General features: G+C 38.2%; 1 protein-coding gene across 1 annotated transcript in view; it reads right to left on the bottom strand.

The window, feature by feature from the left end:
- The window catches only part of USP24 (ubiquitin specific peptidase 24), a 139,723-nt gene that overhangs the window by 29,087 nt on the left and 87,435 nt on the right, over positions 1–23,201 (bottom strand). The window contains 19 exon segments of the mRNA XM_012639336.1: positions 31–155; positions 500–720; positions 1,147–1,266; positions 1,467–1,608; positions 2,004–2,086; positions 2,963–3,061; positions 3,730–3,855; positions 4,477–4,596; positions 6,812–6,956; positions 9,073–9,190; positions 10,119–10,310; positions 12,437–12,498; positions 14,869–15,029; positions 15,890–15,960; positions 18,028–18,183; positions 19,041–19,200; positions 19,522–19,750; positions 19,871–19,966; positions 22,699–22,796. Coding sequence (XP_012494790.1) covers positions 31–155; positions 500–720; positions 1,147–1,266; positions 1,467–1,608; positions 2,004–2,086; positions 2,963–3,061; positions 3,730–3,855; positions 4,477–4,596; positions 6,812–6,956; positions 9,073–9,190; positions 10,119–10,310; positions 12,437–12,498; positions 14,869–15,029; positions 15,890–15,960; positions 18,028–18,183; positions 19,041–19,200; positions 19,522–19,750; positions 19,871–19,966; positions 22,699–22,796 — 2,524 coding nt within the window.

Here is a 23,201-nt window from a genome sequence, read left to right as displayed (position 1 = left end):
AATGAAAAATATCCATTTGTAAACACTTACTTTGATCATAAACTTTTGGTCTATATTCTCCTCCAAAGCATTCATACTCCAGGGTCTCATCATTTAGGTCAAATTCTTCTATAACTGTGTCATTAAATTTATACCACTTTCCTTTTCCACACCCCCTAGATCCCAGAGAGCAGACAAACATTATAAGGTTAAAAAATAAACATCCTCATGCCCAGTATTTGTCTCTATGCATTGTCTATAAATAAAGCAGCTGAGTGTCACTTGAAAATCTTTATGAAAAATGCAGCATCAGTTATTTCAGTTTCTAAAATAACTTTTCAAATTGAAGGGATAAAAAGAGTTATACTAAGCTTTAAAAATTCAAAATGAAGTAAGATCACAGAAGAATGCAAAGTTTCTTTGCACATAATGATAAGTACGATGACAAAGGAGGGCAGGGGAGCAGAGCAGAGACACTGGCAGGGCAGAGCGGGCGAGTGCTGCCTCACGAAACCCTTACCGCCGATCCTTGATGAAGGAATAGTAGTGGCCTGCGTGTGCCTGCCCACTGTGGACAATGACACCGACAAGTTCATAGTTTTCTGTGAGGGCAACTTTTTTTCGTGGGGATCCTCCACCTCCCTGGTCCATACTTCGCCCATTTTCACCAACTTCCGAAGATGAATCCTGGCGAGCCATTCCTGAAACTGTGTAAGGCTCCATGTTTAGCATCCAAGGAAACTATGTGAAAGCAAAAAGACCATATTAATATTGATTAGTAACGTACACAGCAGTGCCCAATCACGTCAGGTACAAATAGGAGGATGTGTTTTCCTAACTTAAGCTAGGAATAACTACCTCTCCAATTCAAGTACAAAATCTCAGAGAGGCTAAGTCTGGGAAAGTATAAATAGCCTCTGGTTTGAGCATTAAGGGGAGCATTTTCTTTCACAGAGATCACTAGGATGTCTTCCAGAAATGAGGGCTATTGTTTACAGATCTGCCTATTCTACTAGCAGCAGCTGCTTAAGACACGGAGCTGTATTCCTCATAATGCCGAACACACACCCTTTCACATGGTACCTGGAATTTGAAAACAGAAGCAGGAAAAAGAGAAGAAGTGAGTGAGGTAATGACCATTAACAATTTCAAAAAGAAAAAAGTTACCCTTATTTGTTCATCATATTTAATGGAGCGTCCACTCTCCCAGTCAAATCCAAATCTCATCAGGTGAATTACCAAGACACTAGGTAAAGACTTAATACAGGTTCTTTTCACTGTTATTCTCTAAAGAAAAGCAAAAAATCAATTATTTCCATGAAGAAAATAAAACAGCAAAGTAATTAACACAAAGGCCTTTCCTACCCACGTGAAAACAAGTAATGACACCATCTACTGGAAGTAACCAGAGGTGCTCAATACTGATTTTACATAAAACACATTAATACCAAATTAATCTTGTTTTTTAAAAAGGGCAAATGTAATACCTTTTCTTTACACTTTTCACAGTAGTATGCATTGCTTCCCTCTAGAACTTCTCCTCTGACAAACTGGTCCAAAGAAATTTCCAAACTTTGACAAGAAGTAACTCCTAGATTGAGAGCCATGAATGCTTCTTCACGTTCATATCTGATTAGGAAGTAACAGAGAACCCATGATCAATGAAGAAATTAAAAACTCCGGAAATTATCACATTATATCTGAGCTTGAACAAAGAACTACATGCTTAATTAGTGAAATTAACACACGTCTTCTCTCAACCTTTTAAAGTACACTCCAAATAAAAACACCAAATTGTGACAATTTAGAATCGCTTAAAATTATAAATCTCAACAAATATTTTCTTAAGGCCACAATAAAATTCTGGAAATGAAAACCAGAGAACTGCAATTAATTAAATATTTATAGATCCACTGAGAGACAGATTTACAAGTTTCTCAACAAACACAAAATTCACAACATACTAGAAAAATCATTTAAAAATGATGACCATCATTTTTTATGTCAGTGATATCTTCACTAACCTGTGAGGACAATCTTTACAGATCTTCTGATCAGAATAGATGCCCTGAAAAGTATTCTTAAAAATTTGGTCTCTCCCCATTTTCTGTTGGAATAAAAAGTTAAAATTTTAATTGATGTCCCTAAAACTTACAGGTATATAGAAATTTGTTTAGGCCTAACCTAAAACACAGACTTCAGTTTAACTACCAAAATAAAATGAGCTTTGGTAGTTTCTGCCGGGACAAATGGGGTTAATGGGCCATCATCAGACCCACTGTCAGAGCGATGCAAACAATCAGAGAGGAGGAGAAAAGAGGTCAGGCAGAGCTGATGATAACAGAGTTCTCCGTTCCTAATTCTTCTCCCTGTGCCATCATCACCATGCTAGTAGCAACTCTCTACAGTCTTCTCTTTTTTCTTGTAGACAGAACGTTATAAATTAATAACTTATTTTAAAAACAAAAAGGGAAAAATTGTGCCTACTGATGAGAGGCCGGTGCTGACAGTGGTAACGGGCCATTTAGAAAGTCTGCCACATGTTTTACCAGGTAGGGGTAGAAAGCTTGCGTTTAAACATCACTACCAATAACTTTTTAATCTGGTCCCCTCATCCCCTTTGCCAGAGGACTCCCTGAGTTCCAGGACTGCTCTGCATGGGGCCATCAGCTCACTGGTGACTGAAGCACTCTTAGCTGCACTAAAGCAGTCCTTCAATGGATACACAGCAAAAATACATAGGTACAAACGGTTATCACTGTGTAGTATAGATTAAGAACTATGTACTTTATTGAATGTTACGTGAATTTAGAAAAGAAATATACAATTCTACTGATCCATGTGTGTTTAAACCCAGAAAAAACGAATTATAGTTATGATGTTAAAGATAATCAGTTTCTCATTTGTCAGCTTCACAATAACCCCAAGTCCTAAGATACTGTTATTAAAGTCTGAGGGAGTCAGCAAGTGAAACTTTCATTACCTTGAGATATTCATCCATCTGATCAATGAGACTAGTAAAGAATTCATAGGCATCCTGCTGTTCTCTCACATAAAGTTCTTTGTTCCACATCTTGAAAATCTATATAACAAAAATGAAATACGTTTTTAAAGGAAAAGTAACAATTTCTGAATGTAGTAGAAAGAGAATGTGGAAGAGTACTTAAATTCTTCTAAAAACCAAGTTCATTGTTAGGATGTGGAAGTTTTTACTGAAGTGAGACTAGCTTGTATTCAGCCTTCCACGCTTTTCCCTGGTCCCCTGTAATAATAACAAGTCTCTGAAACCAGAGGTGAGTATGGGGTGAGAGCTAAGGCCAGGAACAGACAGTTTCTCTCTTAGAAACTAACCAATCCACGGGGGAAAACACAAGGTAATCCTCCAGTATGTGAAACGTAGTAAAGCAATGTTTACAAATAATGTTCTCTATTTAAAGGCATTAGTGAAGTTGGCACAGGTTCAGAGAAATGATTTGAACAAATATTTCAAAGAGCTAAAATGAGAATTTTGAAAAACATTCACAACAATTAAGATTAGAGAATCCTTAGGAGTTATGAATGACTATTCTCAACATTCTAATCATGTGACCAAGAACTAATTTCAAGAACAATGGCATACCCAATCCTTTTATAGGCTTTGGTAATGGGATTAGTCTAGAGTTAATAAACATAAGAAACCATATTGCTAGAGAAAAAACATAGCCAAACTCCAAGTAGCTAACATCTTTAAAGAGTTACTGGACGAGATACCTTCCAAAAGTTCTCAGGTACATAATACTGCAGCTTGCTCTCCATCAAATGCCCAAAGAGAGACTGCACTTGGTAAAACACGCTATCATCTGGGTTGTCTGTGTCATCATCTACTGAAAGTAATGCCTATAAAGAAAAGAAATGTATTAAGTTAGAAATATTTAACTGCTTCCCAGGAAACTTTGACACATGTGCACAAGAGTATGCACACTGCTTTTTTCAGAATGCTACTATGTTTGGACGTGACTATGATTATGCAGATATTTAGCTTCAATACTTGCTAGCTGGTATAATCATGAACAAATCATGCCTTTAAGCCTCTGTTTGATTATGCAAAACTGGCCTAGTAACACCAAGATCTCTACAAGAAATAAGTGTGACATGGAATACTCTCAAAACTGCTGCCATATCATGTTACTACTATGTTATTATAAAATGTTGATGATAGAGCCTGCATATTTCTAAAATACTAAAAATGTTAGTAATTTTATGGAATAGAATTTGAGAATAACTTTGGAGTTCAAAAATCACAAAGGTCAAGTCCGTCTGTAATACAGGAAGCTTATTACAACAGATTTATAAAAATATGTGACTATGAACAACGTGTCTATAAAGATTTCAGAAGCTACTAAAGAAACCCTAGTTATGTCTAGCTTTAGCAAACCATAAAAGCAATAAAAAAGTATGAGCTAATTTCAGGCAACATATACATCTTTCACAGCAAATAGGACAGAGGAAGGAAATCACCTCTGGGAGCCCAGGTTGCATGTACAGCTGCTGGAAGACTGCATTCATGTAACAAGTCGCGCCGCCATTCCTCAGCCCCACAAACCCTGAGCTAGACCTGCTGTCCACTGGGGGGAGGTACTGGGAAAGAGAGGAACAGAGAGTAGAAAAGAGAAATTAGCATCTCTGCCACAGGCACATTTCCACTACAGCTGTGTGGGATGTCTAAGAGGGAAAAGAGATACACTCACAGATTTGTCCATCCAGTGTGTTATCAAAGTCATGCTAGCAAAACCCATGTTCATGAAGTACTTCTGCAGATACTAATACAATTATAAAATACTATTATCTCAATGTCTCTTTTCTTTCATAAAGTCCTTGCATATAGGAGGTATGTATTTGTTTATGTAGTAACTTGATTATCACTGAACAAATATTTATTGAGAGCCTACTATACGCTAAGCACTGTGCCAGGGATACAAGAGAGAACAGAAATGTGCATGGTCCCTGATCTCAAGGAGCTTACGGTCTAAGAGGGTAGACAGGCATTAATTAAATAAATATACTAATAAATATTTACAAACTGAGGGAGTACTATGAAAAAAAGGAAAAGTTCTGTGAAGTGTTTACCATGAAGAAGCACAACCAACCAGTCTGGATGGTCAAGGAAGGCTCAAATTCATTCCCTTTGTTTTAGAGAAGGTAACATTCTTGTATTAAACTTCTTTTAATGAGCATACAATTAAATAAATAGGTAAATACCCTTCCATCGCACTTAGAGATGTTCTGAAATACAGACACCATTACAGTGCTATTCTGGGTAGAAACAATTCAGAAGAGGCATCTGGGATAAGGTCCAACATGGCACTTCTCCAAGTGGAAAAGGATACTGTAATCAGACACTCTGAAATGTTATTACAACAGAATCTTGGTTCTTATGCCATGACTAGAATCATGTTACCTGCACATATCAAGTATCTGTGTCCACTTAATAACCAATTAGCTGACAAAAACCTATAGGTCTTTTAGACCTTGAGGAATTGCTAAATATTACATACTTTTCATGAACATTAGATATACATTTAGAGCAGGATGATTTCTAAGATCTGATTACCACTAAAATTTATCTGTAGTCCAATGAATAGATTTTTTTAAAAAAAGGTACAAAATCTTAAAAACTGGCTCGTAACAGTGCTAAAAATATAAGTATTTACCTAATACAAATATTTTCATCATTATGCTGGTATAATCCCTGATTTAAGAAAAAACATGAAGTGTTCATTTAAATCTGATTATTAAATAAATGCATATAAAGCTAAAACATGGCATAAAATAAGCATCACAAAGCATTAGAAACTACCTGTTTTGGTAAGTCAAAACAGTTCCCAATTTACGTGCTCTCACGTTTCTAAGTGTGTGCAAGTGCCATTTCCTCTACCTAGGAGTCTGTCCCCACTTCGTTTCCTGCCTAACCTGTATGTTCCATAATGCTCAAGGCATCCAAAGGGTAAGTCTGACTTTCTGTGATGTTAGAGGAGAACACAAAAGCAGCTTTAAATGTGTCCTTGTGTTCCTGGTCTGGTATCCTAGTGCACCTATAATTTACTTCCCTCTTGCAGATCCTAACATACACTAAGCTGTTCCATGGCTCCATAGCTTTGCTCACATTCTTCTCACTGCTGTAATGAAATGAATTTCCCACCTTGCTTCAATTGGCTCACTCATCTATAGGGCTCTATTTTAAGTTCCATCTTCTCTAGGAAGCCTTCTAAGACACTACCAAGTGGTAGTGAAGCGCCTCTGTGTTAGTAGAGCAATCAGGACATATCTCTATCTTATATTGTATCCCATTACATTGAAATTATCGGCTTATGGGTCAGCCCCTTCCACTGTACACTGACCTTCTTGAAGGCTAGGATATTTTTGTTTTTGAGCTCCAAAAGCCTAACATACCTCTTAGCACACAATAAACTCAATAAATCTGTTGAATTTAACTGAACCTATATAAACTGTGCTGTGGCAGAGCCAATGTTTACTTGACTTTGTATCTCTAGTGCTTGGCACTATGCCAAGCATACAGTTACTCAAAAAATAGGTTGGAATGCTATTTTTTATTGAGAATAACTATCAACCAACTTGCAAATGCTTCTCCTCTTTAATTAAACGGGTACCAATTTATAATATACTATAGTGGATTAGACTAATACTATAGTTTATAATTGATTTGAGTATGTGAACACAGTATACAAAAAATACTGACTCTCTTTGTAGAAGAATGCAAACATAGCTTTAAAGTTGTATGTTTAAGAGATCATTCTAAAAAAAAATTCAGTACATCAAGGTTTACAAAACTTACATCAAACTCCTTGGTAAGAGCAGGGTCAGGTTGATGATGCATAGAAAGTAGCTCTTTTATAATAATTTGAAGATTTGAAGGTGAACTATCGGCCAACATTACAAGGACTTCATAGGCTGCCAATCGGCTATTCACTGTACTACACCTAAAAACAAAGACACAAGTCGATTTCAACAATGAATCATCTACTTAAATTGCTCATTAAACTAAACCAACATTTGAAATGAAAGTATCAGAGCCGCAATTCCTCAAACATAATTAAGTCCGGTCTAAACTCAGAGAAATGTAGTGATCTACAGGTCATGAATAGGCTTAGAGCTAAATATCTTCTTGGCTTGATGATAAAGTAGGAAAATTCTTTCACTTATGACTCCAGAGTATTCGTATCTAAGGAATGGATCAGCAAGAATGGAGAAGAGAGAACTGTGTAATAAATGTAACATGGAATAACTATCTTTCAATTAAAATAGGTAGGAAGAAAGATTTTATGGCCATCACCCTAAAATGTGAATATCTAATTGGCAGAAAAAGAAAGCTATGTAAATCAGAATAGATATCCATAAACATTATATGTGCCTGAAGATCAAAAATTCTTCAAGGACACTAATCGACTTTCCACTTGGCTGAAAAAAATGGAGGTAGAAATAGTTTGTCCAATCAATTCTTTGAAAGTGACATAAAAGATAACTAGCAAGCATTCTGCAGGAAATCAAAGCCTTCCTATACTGTCTGCCTTTTAGTAGAAATCACTTTGGGGATGGACAGTAATTTCTCACTGCAACCTAGGCCAACCTTACGTTACTGAGGGGATCACAGGTTAGGAAGGATACACAGAAAAGAGGATATCCAACCTTTGAACAAAGCATTTATGGAGTGTAGGAAGTGTTCAAGGAGGGGCTGCAGGGCTCTTGGGTCAGCACTGCACCAGGCACTGACGACAATGGCCCTGGAGCTGGCATCATCTTTTGCTTCTTGTCTGGACTTACAGGTTGCAAAGGACAGGTAAGAAATCAATAGGGAGGTACCATACACACAGGCTAAACATTAAGAAGTTGTTTTGTTATTATGATATAAGAATAGCATTACTTCTGAAATGAATTTCTGGGTATTTCAAATCTCTTGTTTAAGGTTCTGTGGAAAAAGGCTGGGAGTCACTGTGATAAATGAACACCATTTAGTATACTGGGGAGGGATGAAACAAATGTCTTCTATTCAGGGCACTGTATATGATTTTTAAAAGACACTCCCTTATTTATGGAGGTATTATTTTTAACAAAAATAAAACTGCTGAAGATTTATTTTTTGTTGTTTACTGAAAATAAAAATTTTCATGTATTTCTGCTGCTCTAATAAAAGATTCCCATGGACCTAGTACCAAATCTTCCAAAACAAGACTAGGGTAAGTATGAGGATGGGAGTCACAGTCTGAGGGACACCCCAAGGTTCTAATGAAGGTCTTTTTAACCTAAAAGAGATTTTGCTAATAAGGAATCTCAGGGTAGAGAAATATTTATACATGATAAGATACTTCTTAAGGTTCCACAAAACATTGCTTATTATGCCTTGCCCATTTCAATAACCACTGAAATTATATCGTTTTCACTGTAAATACCAAATCCTCAGTTTCTTTAGGATTACTCAACTAACTCTGGTTTTCATGAGAAAAGAAAAAAGTTAGATTCAGAGCAAATGAGATGGCAGCTTGTAGCTACCTCTTCTTCCCATTTCCAAGATATCACTATCACTCAAGTAGAGTCAATGTTATTATACAAAGAGATCTTTTGAATTTGTACCCATAAAAACTGACACAAAATTTGATTCCAAAATTACTACTGTAATAAATCCCTAGCGATTGCAGTTATCAGAACACAGTCAATACTCAGCAAATGACAACGTTCACGCACTAAAGTACCTATCCTTTTCTCCTGAGAAACCCTCACGATTCTACTCAGAGCCTATTTACTTTTCCCTTGTATGTAATTCTTATAACCTTTATTTGTTACTGACCAAGTTAGCCACATCATTAATTCTTCTTCCACTTTAATAATAACGGTACCAGCATACTTGCTCTGTGCTTACTATGTGGCAGGCAGGCTTGATGTTAAGCCCCTTTACACGTTTCTTTATATAGTGGAAAATATCTTACAGGGTAACAAAGACTCACAGATGGAAGACAAAGTCCAAGTTAAGAAAGTCTTTTTAGACTAAAGTTTCGAATTAGAATTTTTACCAAAACTGAACACAACGCGCATTTTCCATACTTTGGATGAAAGTCCTGTTGACTGATGGCGGCACTGCCAGCTGGAGAATGACTATTTAAAATAATTCTAGAAGCTCGGAAAAGGAAGTCATCCAACAATGGTTTAATGAGTGATGAACCTGGAATAGAGCATAATATTCATATTGAAGATGAACACATATTTTAATTCAAAGATCCTATCATGCACTTCCCTACCAGAGCAGCAAAGGCACCCGAGGCCACCCAGTGGCAGGGCATTCAGTTTAATGCTTATTTTTTGAGTGCTTATGTGGCAAAGCTCTGTGGGGTGGAGGGGTAGGGATGAGTGGGACGGGACACAAACACAGAGAAGTGAGGGTGCCTTCCTTTATGAGCCTACGCTATGGTGAAAGGCATCAAGCTTTCACTTAGATACACGAGTGCCGAGAACGCCACAAGGCAGAAAGGTTTGAATGAGTAATTAATTCTTTTCTGGGCATAGGGGAGTCCACACAAGGGTTTTTGAAACCTTTAAAATACTGCCTTCTTTAGGTAAAAATGATAGGCCTTTCTCTCCCTGGTCAAGAATCACTCTTTTCTATGTATCCCCAGTAGCCAAGAAGATTTTGTAGAGCTTAGTTTGTGTTATAAAAGTGATAGTTAATTTGAATATGCTTTTACAAATATGTGTACCCTAGGAGAATCTCATATGTGTCGCACCACCAGGAGGTGGTAGTTAGGGGCTGCCTCCCCAGATGAGAATCACCTTTTATAGAAGTAAGATATACAACAGATTATACATAATAAAGCATGTAACAGTTAAAAAGAAAAGCCTACTTTTAATTATAATTTTTATTTGATATTAAGAAGTTATATGATTCAACCATTTGGAACACTGTAAAATTCTCTATGTGGTTTAACAACACAGTTTGTTAGCCACTGAAATTCCAGACAATTTCGTACTACCTGAAGGGTCAATTTTCCACGGAACATTTAGCACCTATCTTATTTTCCCAATTACACACAGCGCTATGGCAGTAACTGAGAACTGAGGTCTTCTGCCACAAGATAAAATGAAGCTATAATTACCAAGCATTTCCTTTTCTGCCCCACAGAGTGAGAGGAGGGTCTTAATGAGGCGTAAGTGCCCTGCCAATAAGATGTTGTCCGCTTCACTGGTCTCACATTCAGCTGTGCGATTAGGTTCAAAGTTATCCAGCCAAGTAATCTCATCTTCAAGCATGGTAGCTGGGCTGATTCTTAACTGCTCCATTTCTGAAGCTAAGGGGGAAAAAAAAAAAAAATCCATGACAAAGAAAGGATTTCACTTCATGGAGCCAAAGTCCTGAATTAAAGTAAGCAAAGCCAAGTTTCAATCCTTCACGTCACACATCTCAAAAAGACTGTCATTAACAAACAGCAGGCTACGGCTGCAGTGTACAGCGACCATGAAGGCTTCCTCATTCATAACCGCACACTAATTGGTTGCCCCCTCGGTGCAGGTCACTGTGCTTTATGCTGAGGATATAAGATGAAGCGGACATCCTCGCTCTGAAGAAGCTCCTGGTTTGGTGGATGTTAGCAGCTGTCCCAGGAACAAACTCTCCTTGAGCAGGAAGGGGTAGAAGGGTATGAGGAGAACCATTGCTCCTGCAGTTACCTCAACTAAGGCAGGGCTGAGTTCTGTAAGGGAGAAAGAGGTCACAGCAGCCGGAATCCAGGTTTCTAAACGAGGAGCCAAACTCCTGAGAACTACTCTGTTCTTCTGTATTAAGCATCTCACTTTCCCCTTCAAACAAGGATTTAAACTGCAATTCCATACTGGAAATTTTGACTGCGGAGGAGAGCAAAAGTGAACATGCTCCTCTTCCACTGCACTGAGGTGGGAAGCAAGCAGGGTCCCTGCACGGTGAAGGACACTCCAGGCTTGGACAGAACTGGACTGGCACCAGAAATGAACCCTGTCTCCCCCACTGACTCATGGTGTGACCCTGTTTCCTTGTTCATGCAATGGGGCCAACACCTACACTGCAGGGAGTCGTGTATGAAGTGCCTAATATAAGCACTGGCTTACAGAAGATACTCTAAAATTGGCAATCATTGTTTCAAGACATATTACCTGAGAATTAAGATCCCCAAGATCCTAATGAGACCCTGGATCCCTCAATTACCACTCACAACACACATTAATAACTTGTTCATTTCGTACAGTTGCGGGTGTGTAGCCAACTCATGATCCCAGTCCTCAAACAGCAATGCAGAGGGCAGACCCTCACAGCTGCTGGCCAGCTTTCACTGGAGCCTGGCTGGAACGCAGTGTTGGGCTAGACTGCCAGGTGCACACGAGTCCATTCACTCTCCAGACCCAACAGAACTCCCTGAATCGGGATGCACACTCAGACTACATTATTAAATATCTCAGTCTCCACAAAACCAATTTCCCTGCATAGCTCAGAGCGCTGTGTCCTCAGTTTTCGAGAGACACTGCTGAAACCAATGAAGGCATTTGTGCTGCCACAGAGATGTTGCTGAGGATGATTAGTCACTGTATCTTTGTGTGTTCACTACATGAAAGCCTTTACATAATATTTCTTTTAGACTTAAGTACCAGGAAAAAGATTTGCTTCTTTTGAGAAACTATTCTGTTTCTTCTTACTGGGTATTGAGAACAACTCAATATGCTGTTCCCTTTTTATCTTTGACCTCCAGGAACCTCACAACCAAATTCTGACTGTGTGGGAATTTAAGCCTGTATATATGCAAGGTATGTTTTTTCCTTCTGGCTGTGACATTCTTTTCCAATTAATATTTTCATTGATCCTGATTTTTATTTAATTAATTTCCTGTAAGCTGAAGCAAATTCTTTGTGTAAAGTGTGGGAAATAAACTATTAATAACAAACTATTATCTGCAACTAAAATTTACAGAGCGTTCCAACATACATTTGCATCATTTAAGGGTAAGTACAAAGATTAAAATTTCAGCACACTAATAAGAGAACTTTTAACAATGATACTTAAATCACCTAACACTAAGTACTTACCTGATTTTTATCACTATCAACATGCCTCAATAGAGAGTCCCTCTTTCCTTCAATGATGAACCTTTAAAAAGTGTCAGAATAGAATCTACTAGAGAAGACCCTTTACAACAGTTCTGTGTTGGTATAATTAAAATAGGAGTCTTTGATGATTTTTAAAATCAACAAATCTTCTCAACACATTAACAATTGGGTATATAATAGAAGAAGAGCTCATTGGTACATGGATTTACATGCTATTTTCACAAAAACAAAATTCATCTTACACCTAAGATATGTAAATCAGATTTAGAAATGTCCATTTGGCTTTCTTTTCTACTCCTTCCCAACCCCTTCTCCCCACAAATCAAAGCTAAACATTACTTACTCGTTAGATCATCTAATAATTGGCACCTCAAATCAAAATACTCCATACACTGAGACAATAGTCTAAAAAACAGAAAGGTTTCCGTTATTAAAGAGTCTGATTTGAAAATAAAAAACATTTTCCCTGTTAGAACAAGTTTGTAAAAAAATTAAGATAATTTTCCTAAGTATAAAATAACTACTTAATTAATACAAATTAATACTTATTAACTACTTATTAATTCAAATTTTGTATTTTTACAAAAAGCACATTAATGATTTTACTAATGCATATACAGTACAGGAATAATAGTGTAAAGAGAAAGCAACTTATTAAATCTATCACATTTTAAATAATATATGCATTGACTGCATACATAGTACACTTATCACATTCATTTAAGTAACAACTAATACCTACTAAGCACCTACCAAATGCCTGGAACTGCTGTAGTGGAACAGTGAACAAAAGAACAAAGGAGACAGATAACACATAAAACGTAAACACATATGTCAAGTGGTGATAAGCACTAAGAAGAAAAATAAAGGAGAGCGAAAGAGAAAGAGACAGGGAAATTATTTTATGCAGAATGATCAAGGAAGCTTTTCCTGCAATTGCAGTAGTTAATAGCATAGGTTTTAGAATCGGACAGACATTGGTTTTAATCCTGGCTCCACTACATACAGCTGGATATCCCATAGACAACTTATTTCACTTCTCTCAGTTTTCTAATCACTAAAATGCTTATTATAGTATTAAGAATAAAAATGCATACACACATACAAACATACATAAAAGGCTCAAGCATGGACTAATCATGAGACTATATAATTAACCAAGAATTATGGTTTTCAAAAATTAATAAAACTTGCCAAACTCATACCATTCTGAGGCTTAAAATACAAATACATGGAAAGACTTTAGCATGTTATGTGGCACATAGTTAGACCATGGTAATTGCTGTTATCATCATGATTACTAAGGGAAAAATTTTTACCTAACTTGGGCTTTAAAAAAAGCTGTGAGATATAATTTTCAAAATTATGCAAACACATAATTAAAGATTCAATCCTATGTGAAATTAAACATCTACATTCATCATATTTTTAAAAGAGATTCTTTGAGAATATATGTCAAAAATATCATCTAATACTTTCTGCTTCTTTCCCGAAGTTTAGAGAAACTTAATATTAAATCAAACTCTTAAAATTTAGTTATATTAAACTGACTCTTACAATGACACACAGAACAGTTTTATTAATAACTTCCTAAAAAATGGCTTAAACATTTCAATTAAAGACTCACTGGTCTTTCAAATAAAAGGAAAGTGGGGACATGACTACCAATTTTACAGAAATAAAAGGACATAAGAGAGTACCATAAGCAACTGTATGCCAACAAATTGAATAATCTAGATATAATGGACAAATTCCTAGAAACACAAAACCTACCAAGACGGAACCAGGAAGAAATAGGAAAGAATAAACATATACTACCAAGCAGAGGGACCAGTAATCAAAAACTTCCCAACAAAGCAAAGCCCTGGACCAGGTGGATTCACTGGTGAATTCAACCAAACATTTAAAGAAGAATTAACACCAGTCCTTCTCAAACTCTTCAAAAATATTGAAGAGGAGGTAACACTTCCTAACCCATTTTATGAGGGCAGCATTACCCTAATACCAAAGCCAAAGATACCACAAGAAAACTGCATATAAATGCTGATGCAAAAATCCTCAACAAAATACTAGCACAAACCAAATTTAGCAGTACATTTACAGGATTATACACCGTGAATGAGTGAGATTGACTCCTGGAACGCAAGTATGGTCTAACATACGAAATTCAATGTAATACCACAGTAACAGAAAGAAGGAAAAATACCAGAAAAAGCATTTGATGAAGTTTAACACCCTTTCATGATAAAAATACTCAAAAAACTAGGAACAGAAGAAACTACCTCAACATAACAAAAGTCAAACATGAAAAACCCACAGCTAACATACTCAGTGGTGAATGACTAAAAGCTTTAGAGTAAGAAAAAGAAAGCAAGCTAGGAGGATACCCTAGCTACCTCTAGACATGGATCTATGAAATATCTGAGCTGAGAAAGGGATGCATAAGAAGGCAGGATCAGTGTGACCTGGCTGAAATAATTCTGGGCTCTCGCCAACCAGGTGAGCTCCTCTTTCTGTCTGGGGTAGATGAACCTGATGGATGGAGCTGGAGTTGGGGACAATGGATAAGAAATCTTGGGCGTGTTTCTTTTAACTCTCCTGTCCTCGATGGGGAGAAAAACACAAATGCCCTCTTTCAGGGTCCAAATGTTAGAAGAAAGGAGAAATTCTTTTATCATCTCAATAATGTACTGTGGACTTTAGGGGAGCAGTACACAAATTATCATTTATCCTTTCTCTCTGTATAACCTGAGTGTCCTCATTTTTATCACGTACCTCTGATTGACTCCTCTCATAATACTAGTTGGGGACCAGAGAGGCAGCTGAGCCGTGAGAATGACACCTAGAAGAAACTGATTTGGCTTCTGTACATCCGGATGTGCTGAAGTGTCCGTCTGACTAAGAGTGTACAGTTGATCACAGGCAACCCGGCGAATCTGAAATTACATGATTAGTGGCAAAGGACATGTATCAATCAACATTTAGGGCAGCGGTCCCCAACCTTTCTGGTACCAGGGACTGGTTTCATGGAAGACAATTTTTCCACGGATTGGGGGACAGGGCTGGGGTGGAGCTCTGCAGCCTGGTCCCCAACAGGCCATGAACTGGTACTTGTCTGTAGCCTGGGGGCTGGGAATCATAGATTTAGAAACAGCTTAAAAAGTGATTTTCTTCTAACGGCTACATTATTTATTCACTCATGTTACTGAGGGATACTATAAAGTATGAGTGTTTCAATTTGTAAGGGTAAAGTTTCCACTCAATAAAACTAGGGCTAATTAAAAACAAGTGTGGTTTGGGAACCGATTTCCCAAATTATTCTACTATTCTACTCTAATCAATTAAGTTTTTAACTTGATACAAATGAAAATAAAAAGGTGTTTAAAAATTTAATCCTCAAGGTCATTTAAGGGAAGTCAGAATTATAAAATCTATTGCAAGTTCATGGCTTGAAGTTGGTCTTTCCTGATTCGAACATACTGATGTTTAACGCCAGCTGCCCTTGCAAGCTATGGATGCTCAACATGGGCTATAACATTTTGTTTGTTATAAACAAATAGAAATTAATTGTAACACTGGTTTCACAACTTTCGGTGGAATATGGAGGAGGTATTGGAAGGGAAGGCAGTATAGTCCAAATGGTCACTATTCTTTCATGGTCTGCAGTCCCTTTGTATGACTCCCTGAGAGGACTAAGTGCCACTCCTGTACTCCCCACAATGTCACAGGTACCCAAGAGAACCCACAACATAACAGGACCGAAGGAGTTTTTGTAAGAAATGTAAGAAATCCTTACCTCAGCACTTGGTGATCCAAGCAGAATATCAATGATAAAATCAGCAACACAGGGCAAGTTATAGAAAGATGCTAATAATAAGAATAAAGAGAATTGGGGGAGGGAGGAACTAAGTTAGGCAATGCATTTTCAAGGTTTTGAAAATTTTGATTAATTTCTTAAGCTCAACTTGAGCAGAAATTCATCCCTTCTACATGGAATCAGAATTTAGGACCTTCTATAACTGCTTCTATTTCTGCCATTCACCCTCTGAAATTTTAAGGAGCTCAAGAGAAGGAACCGTGTTTTAGTCATTTTTATACCTCTTATTTTGGCTCAATGCCTTGCACATACCAGTTACAGAATAAATATGTCTTGCCTTGGTAAACTATCAATACTTACAACCTATGGAATATGCCCTAAAATAAACTTACAAAAAAGAATAGATAAAAGCTTGGAAGGAAGCTATAATTTTTTCATCTTGATTTGAAAATAGCTCTAAAATAAACAATTCAAGTAAAATCAAACTAAATCAATAGCTAAGAGTAGGGCTCCTATGTGTTGGTACACTTTTTATAAGTGGAGTTGCTAAAATTTCATTTCTTAATATTTATTTGAGGGCCTACTATGTATTAGGCAGCGTTTGGGTGCTAGAGATACAGCAGGGAACAAAATGAACAAAAGTTTCTGTCCTCATGGAGCTTATAATCTAATTGGGGAGGGGATGATGACAATAAAAATTATAAATAAATACATTATATTGTATGTTATAAAGTGATAAATGATATAGAAAAAAATAAGGTAAGAGGTTTGGGTAGCGATGGAGCAAGGGGAGGGTTGTAATTTTTTTAAAAAGGCGGTGAGGGAACATCTCACTAAGAAGATGACATTTGAGCAGAGACTTGCAGGAGATAAGTAAGAGTGATCCATGTGGAGAGATGGAGAAAGAATGTACCAGAAAGAGGGAAAAGCCAGTGCAAGGGCCCTGGGGCAGGACTGTGTCTTGGGTGTTGGGGTATTAGCAAGGAGGCCAGGTGGCTGAAGCACAGTGAGTGAGAGGGAGAGCAGGGGAAGGTCAAGGCACAGGAGTGTCACAGGGTAGACTCTGTCAGTCTTGAAGGCTTAATAAAGATGTGGCTTTTACCTCTGGGTGAACTGAGAAACCACTGGAAGGTTCTGAAAGAGGAGTGACACTATCTGACTTACAATTTAGAAAGTGTCCTCTGGTTACTGTGTGGAGAATAGATTGCAAGGGTGGGAGCAGGGAGATTGGTTAGGGTGCGCTACTGCTGCAACCTAGGTAGAAACCATGGCCATCAGAGGGTACTAACAGAGAAGTGGACACCAAAGGGTGCAATCTAGACAGAGTTTTAAGAAGGATGTGTTGACAGATTAGAAGCAGGGTGTGAAAAAAGATTATCAAGGATGAATCCAAGGTTTCTGGTCAGAGCAAATGGAAGAAAGAAACTGCCTTGAAATAGGTTGAGAAAACTCTTGGGTGACATGGGCAAGACTAGGAGTTTAGTTATGGACATGTGAAGTTTGGGGTATCTATCTGATATCCAAGTAGAGATGTCAGGGCAAGACCCAAATTTAGGTGTCATCAGTATACAGATGGAATTTAAGGGTGTGAAATGAGAAGAGATCACCAAAGCCAGCAATAAAGACAAAAGGGCAAATCTTAAGTTTCACAATTTTTTTTTTTTTTTTTAGGAGTGCAGTGGTGTTATCATAGCTCACTGAAACCTCAAACTCCTGGGTTCAAGTGATCCTCCCACCTTGGCCTCCCAGAGGGCTAGAATTACAGGTGTGAGCGACTGTGGCTGGCCAAGTTTCACAATTTTTAAGACTGGAGTCTTTATCAGGAATTGATAGATAATTCTAATTCTGTAACTTAGTTATTTCCCCAACTAGACAGAAAGCTCCTGGAGTGCAAACATATTGCCCTGGCAACAAGGAACCTTGTATACAGAAGGTGCTTCAATGAACACTTCTTCAGAATGAACTACTCCAGCATTATTCTTACCTACTCCACATGCCAACTTTTGTCCTTTTTCATTTCTATAAATGGGACCTTATCTAGAAGAAACATAAATAATTCCTAACAGAAACCTGGCCTTTCCCTAAAGAGATTAATCACGAACAAGCCTCGTGCATACCCAGTTGCTGGCTCCGGAGCTGTAGGCACGTAACAAGAAGAGACAAAGCCTCTCCAGCAATCAGTGAGTCTTTGGTGGACACAGACTGCTGTCGAACACAGATTCCTGCATGTAGGGCTACTGGCTCTCCTTCGCTTCCAGAGCTGCAATTGCTTCCTGAAAACAGGCAAGCAGAACCTTACTGTGGATCCTACAGGAACTGTGCGCTACTTTAATATCCTTTTAATATATGTTCCAGAATCCTCGCATGACATTAAATATTTCAATAAAACACTTCAGTCTAAGAAACAAGAGAAATTTAATCACTGTATTTGAAATACCCCGTGTTTTGTCCTTAGACCATATTTGTAGGCACTCAAAATGTGTTCACATGGCAAAACTAATTTTAAGTGATAGAAGTAAGAATAGTACAATTTTAGGAGCATCAGGAAGCCTTCCTGGGATATTAGAAATATTCCATATCTTGTAACTTGATCTAGATGGGTGACATGCGTACAAAAATCCGAAAAATCTCATACACTTTTACTGTCTGCACTTTATTGTATGTCATGATTTTAAAAACTTTATTATTGTGGTATTTGTACACATACTGACTGAGCAGGAAAATCAAACAAAGCTGAGAAATACAGGTATATAAAAAAAGGCCTAATTGAAAATAACCTGCCAAACCAAGAAAAGAACTGTTTTCCAGGTCAGTATTCTAGATGAGTTTGTATTACAGTCAAAATTATCAGCTTCATGACACTGTTACACTCGGCTAAGCTAAAAACTACTTGATTAGGTTTCCCCATTTACTCTATGGGTTTGCAAATGCTTTTTTTCTTAAATGAAGTATGACACACATACAACAATGTGCACAAATATTAAGTGTGTAGCTTGAAGAATTTTTATTCATGCTCAAAAGCACAAGAAAAGGCTCTCTCCCTTTGTGATTCTGATAAACCTACACACAGATAATTCTTACAGTCATTTCTTACCCAATGTTCTAATTACCGTCCCTTTTAAATCAGTACCTGAACTGCTGAGTCTGTTTCGAATTCCAGCAGGAAACAGGGAATTACTTTCTTTAATTGGCTGGCTACTCCCAACGAGGTCAAGCCGTCCTGCAGCTGCAGCCCATGACAATCTCATGAAACAAGCCACAGTAGAAGTGAAATCACTTACTTCCATTGTCTAAAGAAGTATGGAAAGAGTGTGATGAGAAAAGGTAGTACTTAAACCCATCCCACTGACCTCGGGAGGGTTTATCAGCTTCTTACTGATCCCAACTTTGTGAACCACAAAAGGTTTTGCCTTTGTAGTTTTACAGCACTTGATACTTTCTACCTAGAATTACAGTTATTCTGCGGTAGTGGTCTCTTTCTTAGTTACCATAAATTTCTTGAAGGCAATATTCATGTCTTAATCATTTTTATACCCACACAGCCCCCCTAACCCAAGAGAGGTACTTAAACAAGAGGTACTTAGTATTTTTTGAATACACAAATCACTTACTTGTATTGCAACCCGAGCAGCAGGGATGATTTCCTCAACCCTAATAGAAGACCTATCAGACACTGACAACTGTCGGTAGGATGACTTTTCTGGGGTACCACATAAGGACATCTGTCTGCTTGTTTGCCGGCTAATATTTCGGAATGGGCGGGAAGAAAGTGCTTCGATTCCATCTTTGGTGAGGTCTTCATCTAATAACGTGGGCATTGTTTGTCCAACAAGTAAAAATCTTAAAAAGAAAAAGCTAGACTTATTCAAGATCATTTCATACTATTTAAAATGATATGATTTGGGTAAAAAACCAAAGTCGAGTATCGCCTTATAAGACTAATGCAATATATTTACATACCTTGCAAGTTGTAGGCAAATAGAATAAACACCCTGCCTTGTTTCATAGTCTACTTCTGATGGGATGGAATCCCTCTGCATGACATTCACAACCAAACTTCAAAGAAAAGAAAAAAGGCAGGATATTAAAGACTTCTATTTTTTCCACAGGAAATTTTCTGTAAGTATAGTAATGTAATTGCTCATAAATGTTATCAATTACATACAGTTTCTACAAAATTCTTACATATAAATGGACCACGCATATTTCTATCACAATGATTTCCTAGGATGCCTATCAGTCTCCGGGTCCATTTGAATGAGACTACAGGCTTAGCCAAAAAGGTACCCAACACAGTGTTCAGACAGTTCCCCTTCTCACTAACCAGCCTGAGTTCACAGAACAATTGCAATCTTGGTACTAACTAGTAGAACTATCAATTCGAAAATACACCCAGAACTGATGCAGTCAATAAAGCCTGTTTTTCACATCCATGACACCCTGTATTACTACAACACCTTCCTAACTGTTCTCCCTGCTTCTACTTCTGACCTTCCACCCCCCACATCTATTCTCAGAAGATCAACCGGAGTAATCCTCTAAAGATGCAGGTCAGATCATGGCACTCCTCTGCACAAACTCCTTCAATGGCTTCCTACTTCCTACACAGAGAATGGCAGTCTTCACGTAGCCTCTAAGATCCTACCTAACCCCACTTCTGCCTCACTCACTCTGCCCCCAACACCCTGGCCTCCTGGGGTCTCCGCAGGTACCATGCAGGTTTCCACTGGGGTCTCTGCCGGCTGTTCCTCTGGAAAGCTTCCCCCAGGTCTCGCTCCCTCGTCTCCCTCAGGTCTTTGTTAAATGTCACCCCACTGGAGAAGCTTTTCCTGATCACCCCTGAAAATCACAACCCTCTCCATACCTGCTTTCCCCTTTTATTTTCTTACAGCTGCCATCAATATCTGACATACGCTTGTACTTATTTACTGTGTCTCCCACCCTAGACTGTAAGCTGCATGGGGACGTAGACTTTGGTCTCATCTATTCACTGCTCTGTTCCCAGTGCTCACAGCAATGACTGGTACGTGACTTAACTGACATGAGCAAATAAGCCAAAGGTAAATGTCTTTATTATCACAGCCCTATAAATGGCTGAGTGATCTGAAAGAAGTGTTGAGAAAAACACCTCTACAGCGTCGAGCAAAGAATAAAACTACATGTGTGCCAGATCGTCCGTATTATGTGGGAGTCCTTTCCGCCCTCATCCCTGTTTCCCATCTCCTGTATCTCTCCTCTCCCCGGCCAGTCCACAGGAACTGCTTCCGGCCTCGTGTCGGTCCCCACTCCTTCCCTGCCTAGGGGAAGTGGCATCCTTCTTCCATCCACAGCACACCTCCTTTCAACTGCAGTACAACTTAGCCTCATTAATTATCCCTTTTTTCTTTTATCTTTATTCTTTTCTCCTTCATTGGCCCCTTCCAGTCAGCCTAAAGAGAACCAAGTCTTCTACATGCTAAAATCAAAACAGAAAAGCAACTTTCCCCTCACAGTTATTCTTTCTTCCACTTTCTGTCCCTCCTTTTTCCCTCACTCTTCTGAAAGCAGAGACTTCTACGTACTGATTCTGCCTTCCTACCTGACACTCAGCATTCGACTGTGTGACAGCTGCTTGCTGCCCCAATGGCTTTACTTACACGCTCCCAAATCTCTAAGCCATTCTCCACCTTTCCCATGAGCACCGCATCCGAATCACCCCCTTCACGGGACTCACCTTCCTCTTCCTCCTCCTCCCTGTGTTTACTTCCCATATTGACTGACCTCTCACCATTCAGCCACTTTCCCAAGCTAGAAATCACAGGCCATTTTATAAATGTCCCTACTGTCTAAGTCATCATAAAGACTTGCTTATTTTACCTTATAAATGCCATTCTGCCATTGATATACCACCCCTTCTGTGGACCACTGTTCAAGTTCCTAACACTTCTCCCTCCCTCCCTCCAGTCTCTCCCACTTGCGTTCACCTTCTCCACTGCTGCCAGTGTAATTGTTCTAGGTAAGTCTTAGCTTAGAAACTGCCTGTTCTTCTGTGGACTACAAGATAATGTTCAAATTCCTTGATGACCTTTCTTTACATATTTCTCTCTTTCATCCTTTGCTCTAGCCTCCCCAGGCAACGGTAGTTCCCAAGAAACGTTGATGCTTTCACTCGCCCCTGCCTCCACCCCGGCTCGGAGTGTCCTTTCCCTCCTTATAGAACTAGGTGATTCCTACTCATTTCTCAAGTCCCAGCTCAAAGGTCATTTTCTGTGAAGTACTTCCTAACCTATGACCCCAAGCAAATTTAACCAGTTTAACCACTACTTTCTTGCCCTTCCCAAGCACTTTTTATATACCTGTTTTAATATTTATAGTATGGCTACCTGGCCATTTGTTATTCTTGGTTAAACCACAGCCTGTCGAGGGCAGGGATAACATCTAACTCATCTGTGCATCCCCAGCAGTAATGCCTTATGCAATATGGATTTACAGGGAATCAAATTCACCTGATTTTTAACTGATACGAGACTCAAAAGAAACAGATACAGCCTCCTCAGCTCTACTCTTTTTGAGAATTTCCCCCAATACCGAGGGAAGAGATGTACTTCTGCAAGTTTTTCAAATAATCGAAAGTTACGAAATGAATTAAAATATTCTAAAGGCCTAAAACATCATTTCTTCTTATCCTAACTCTTATAATGTTTCAATACCTTGTAGGAACAAGCAAGGCTTTGAAGGAGAAATTAACTAAAATAACTATCTTCATTTTCTTCAACTCATGTTGAAGAAATTTATATTAAAACTCTAACCTCAAACCTCCTGCTTTGAGGAAATTCTCACAGAAGGATTTGGCACAACTTCTTGCCATGTCATCATCAGCTGTTGGCATGAGTTTGGAGCTTAGAACCTAGGAAACAAATAAGCACAATTAACCATCTTGACATTTTCAGCAGAAATTACTCCTTTACTAAATAAAACATTCAGACAAATCAAGTTAGAATCTCTTTAAATGTTGTATGCTGTTTCTCCTCCCACAGGTATATGAAGACTGATGTTTCACAATTAAAATAATCACATTTTCTATATTCTATTTACTTAGGAAGAAAAATATTTCTGTTCTAAAGAAAGCTGGTGTGTTCTTTTCATGAAACTGGCAAATGTGAAAGTCTCAGGCTGGCAGGTTTAGGTAAGAACAGCTAACTTTATGTGATATGCTAGGTATGTTCTTTTGAAAGTATATAAACCAAAGTTTTATGAAATTGCCCATATATAAAAATGTTAGAACAGTTCCCCAATAATGACTCTAACTCCT

Source organism: Propithecus coquereli, unplaced genomic scaffold (genome assembly GCF_000956105.1).
Source record: "Propithecus coquereli isolate 6110/MARCELLA unplaced genomic scaffold, Pcoq_1.0 Scaffold14, whole genome shotgun sequence".
In the NCBI taxonomy this organism is placed as follows: Eukaryota; Metazoa; Chordata; class Mammalia; order Primates; family Indriidae; genus Propithecus; species Propithecus coquereli.
Note: the sequence above shows the minus strand (reverse complement) of the source record. Positions and strands in the feature narration are given on the sequence as shown.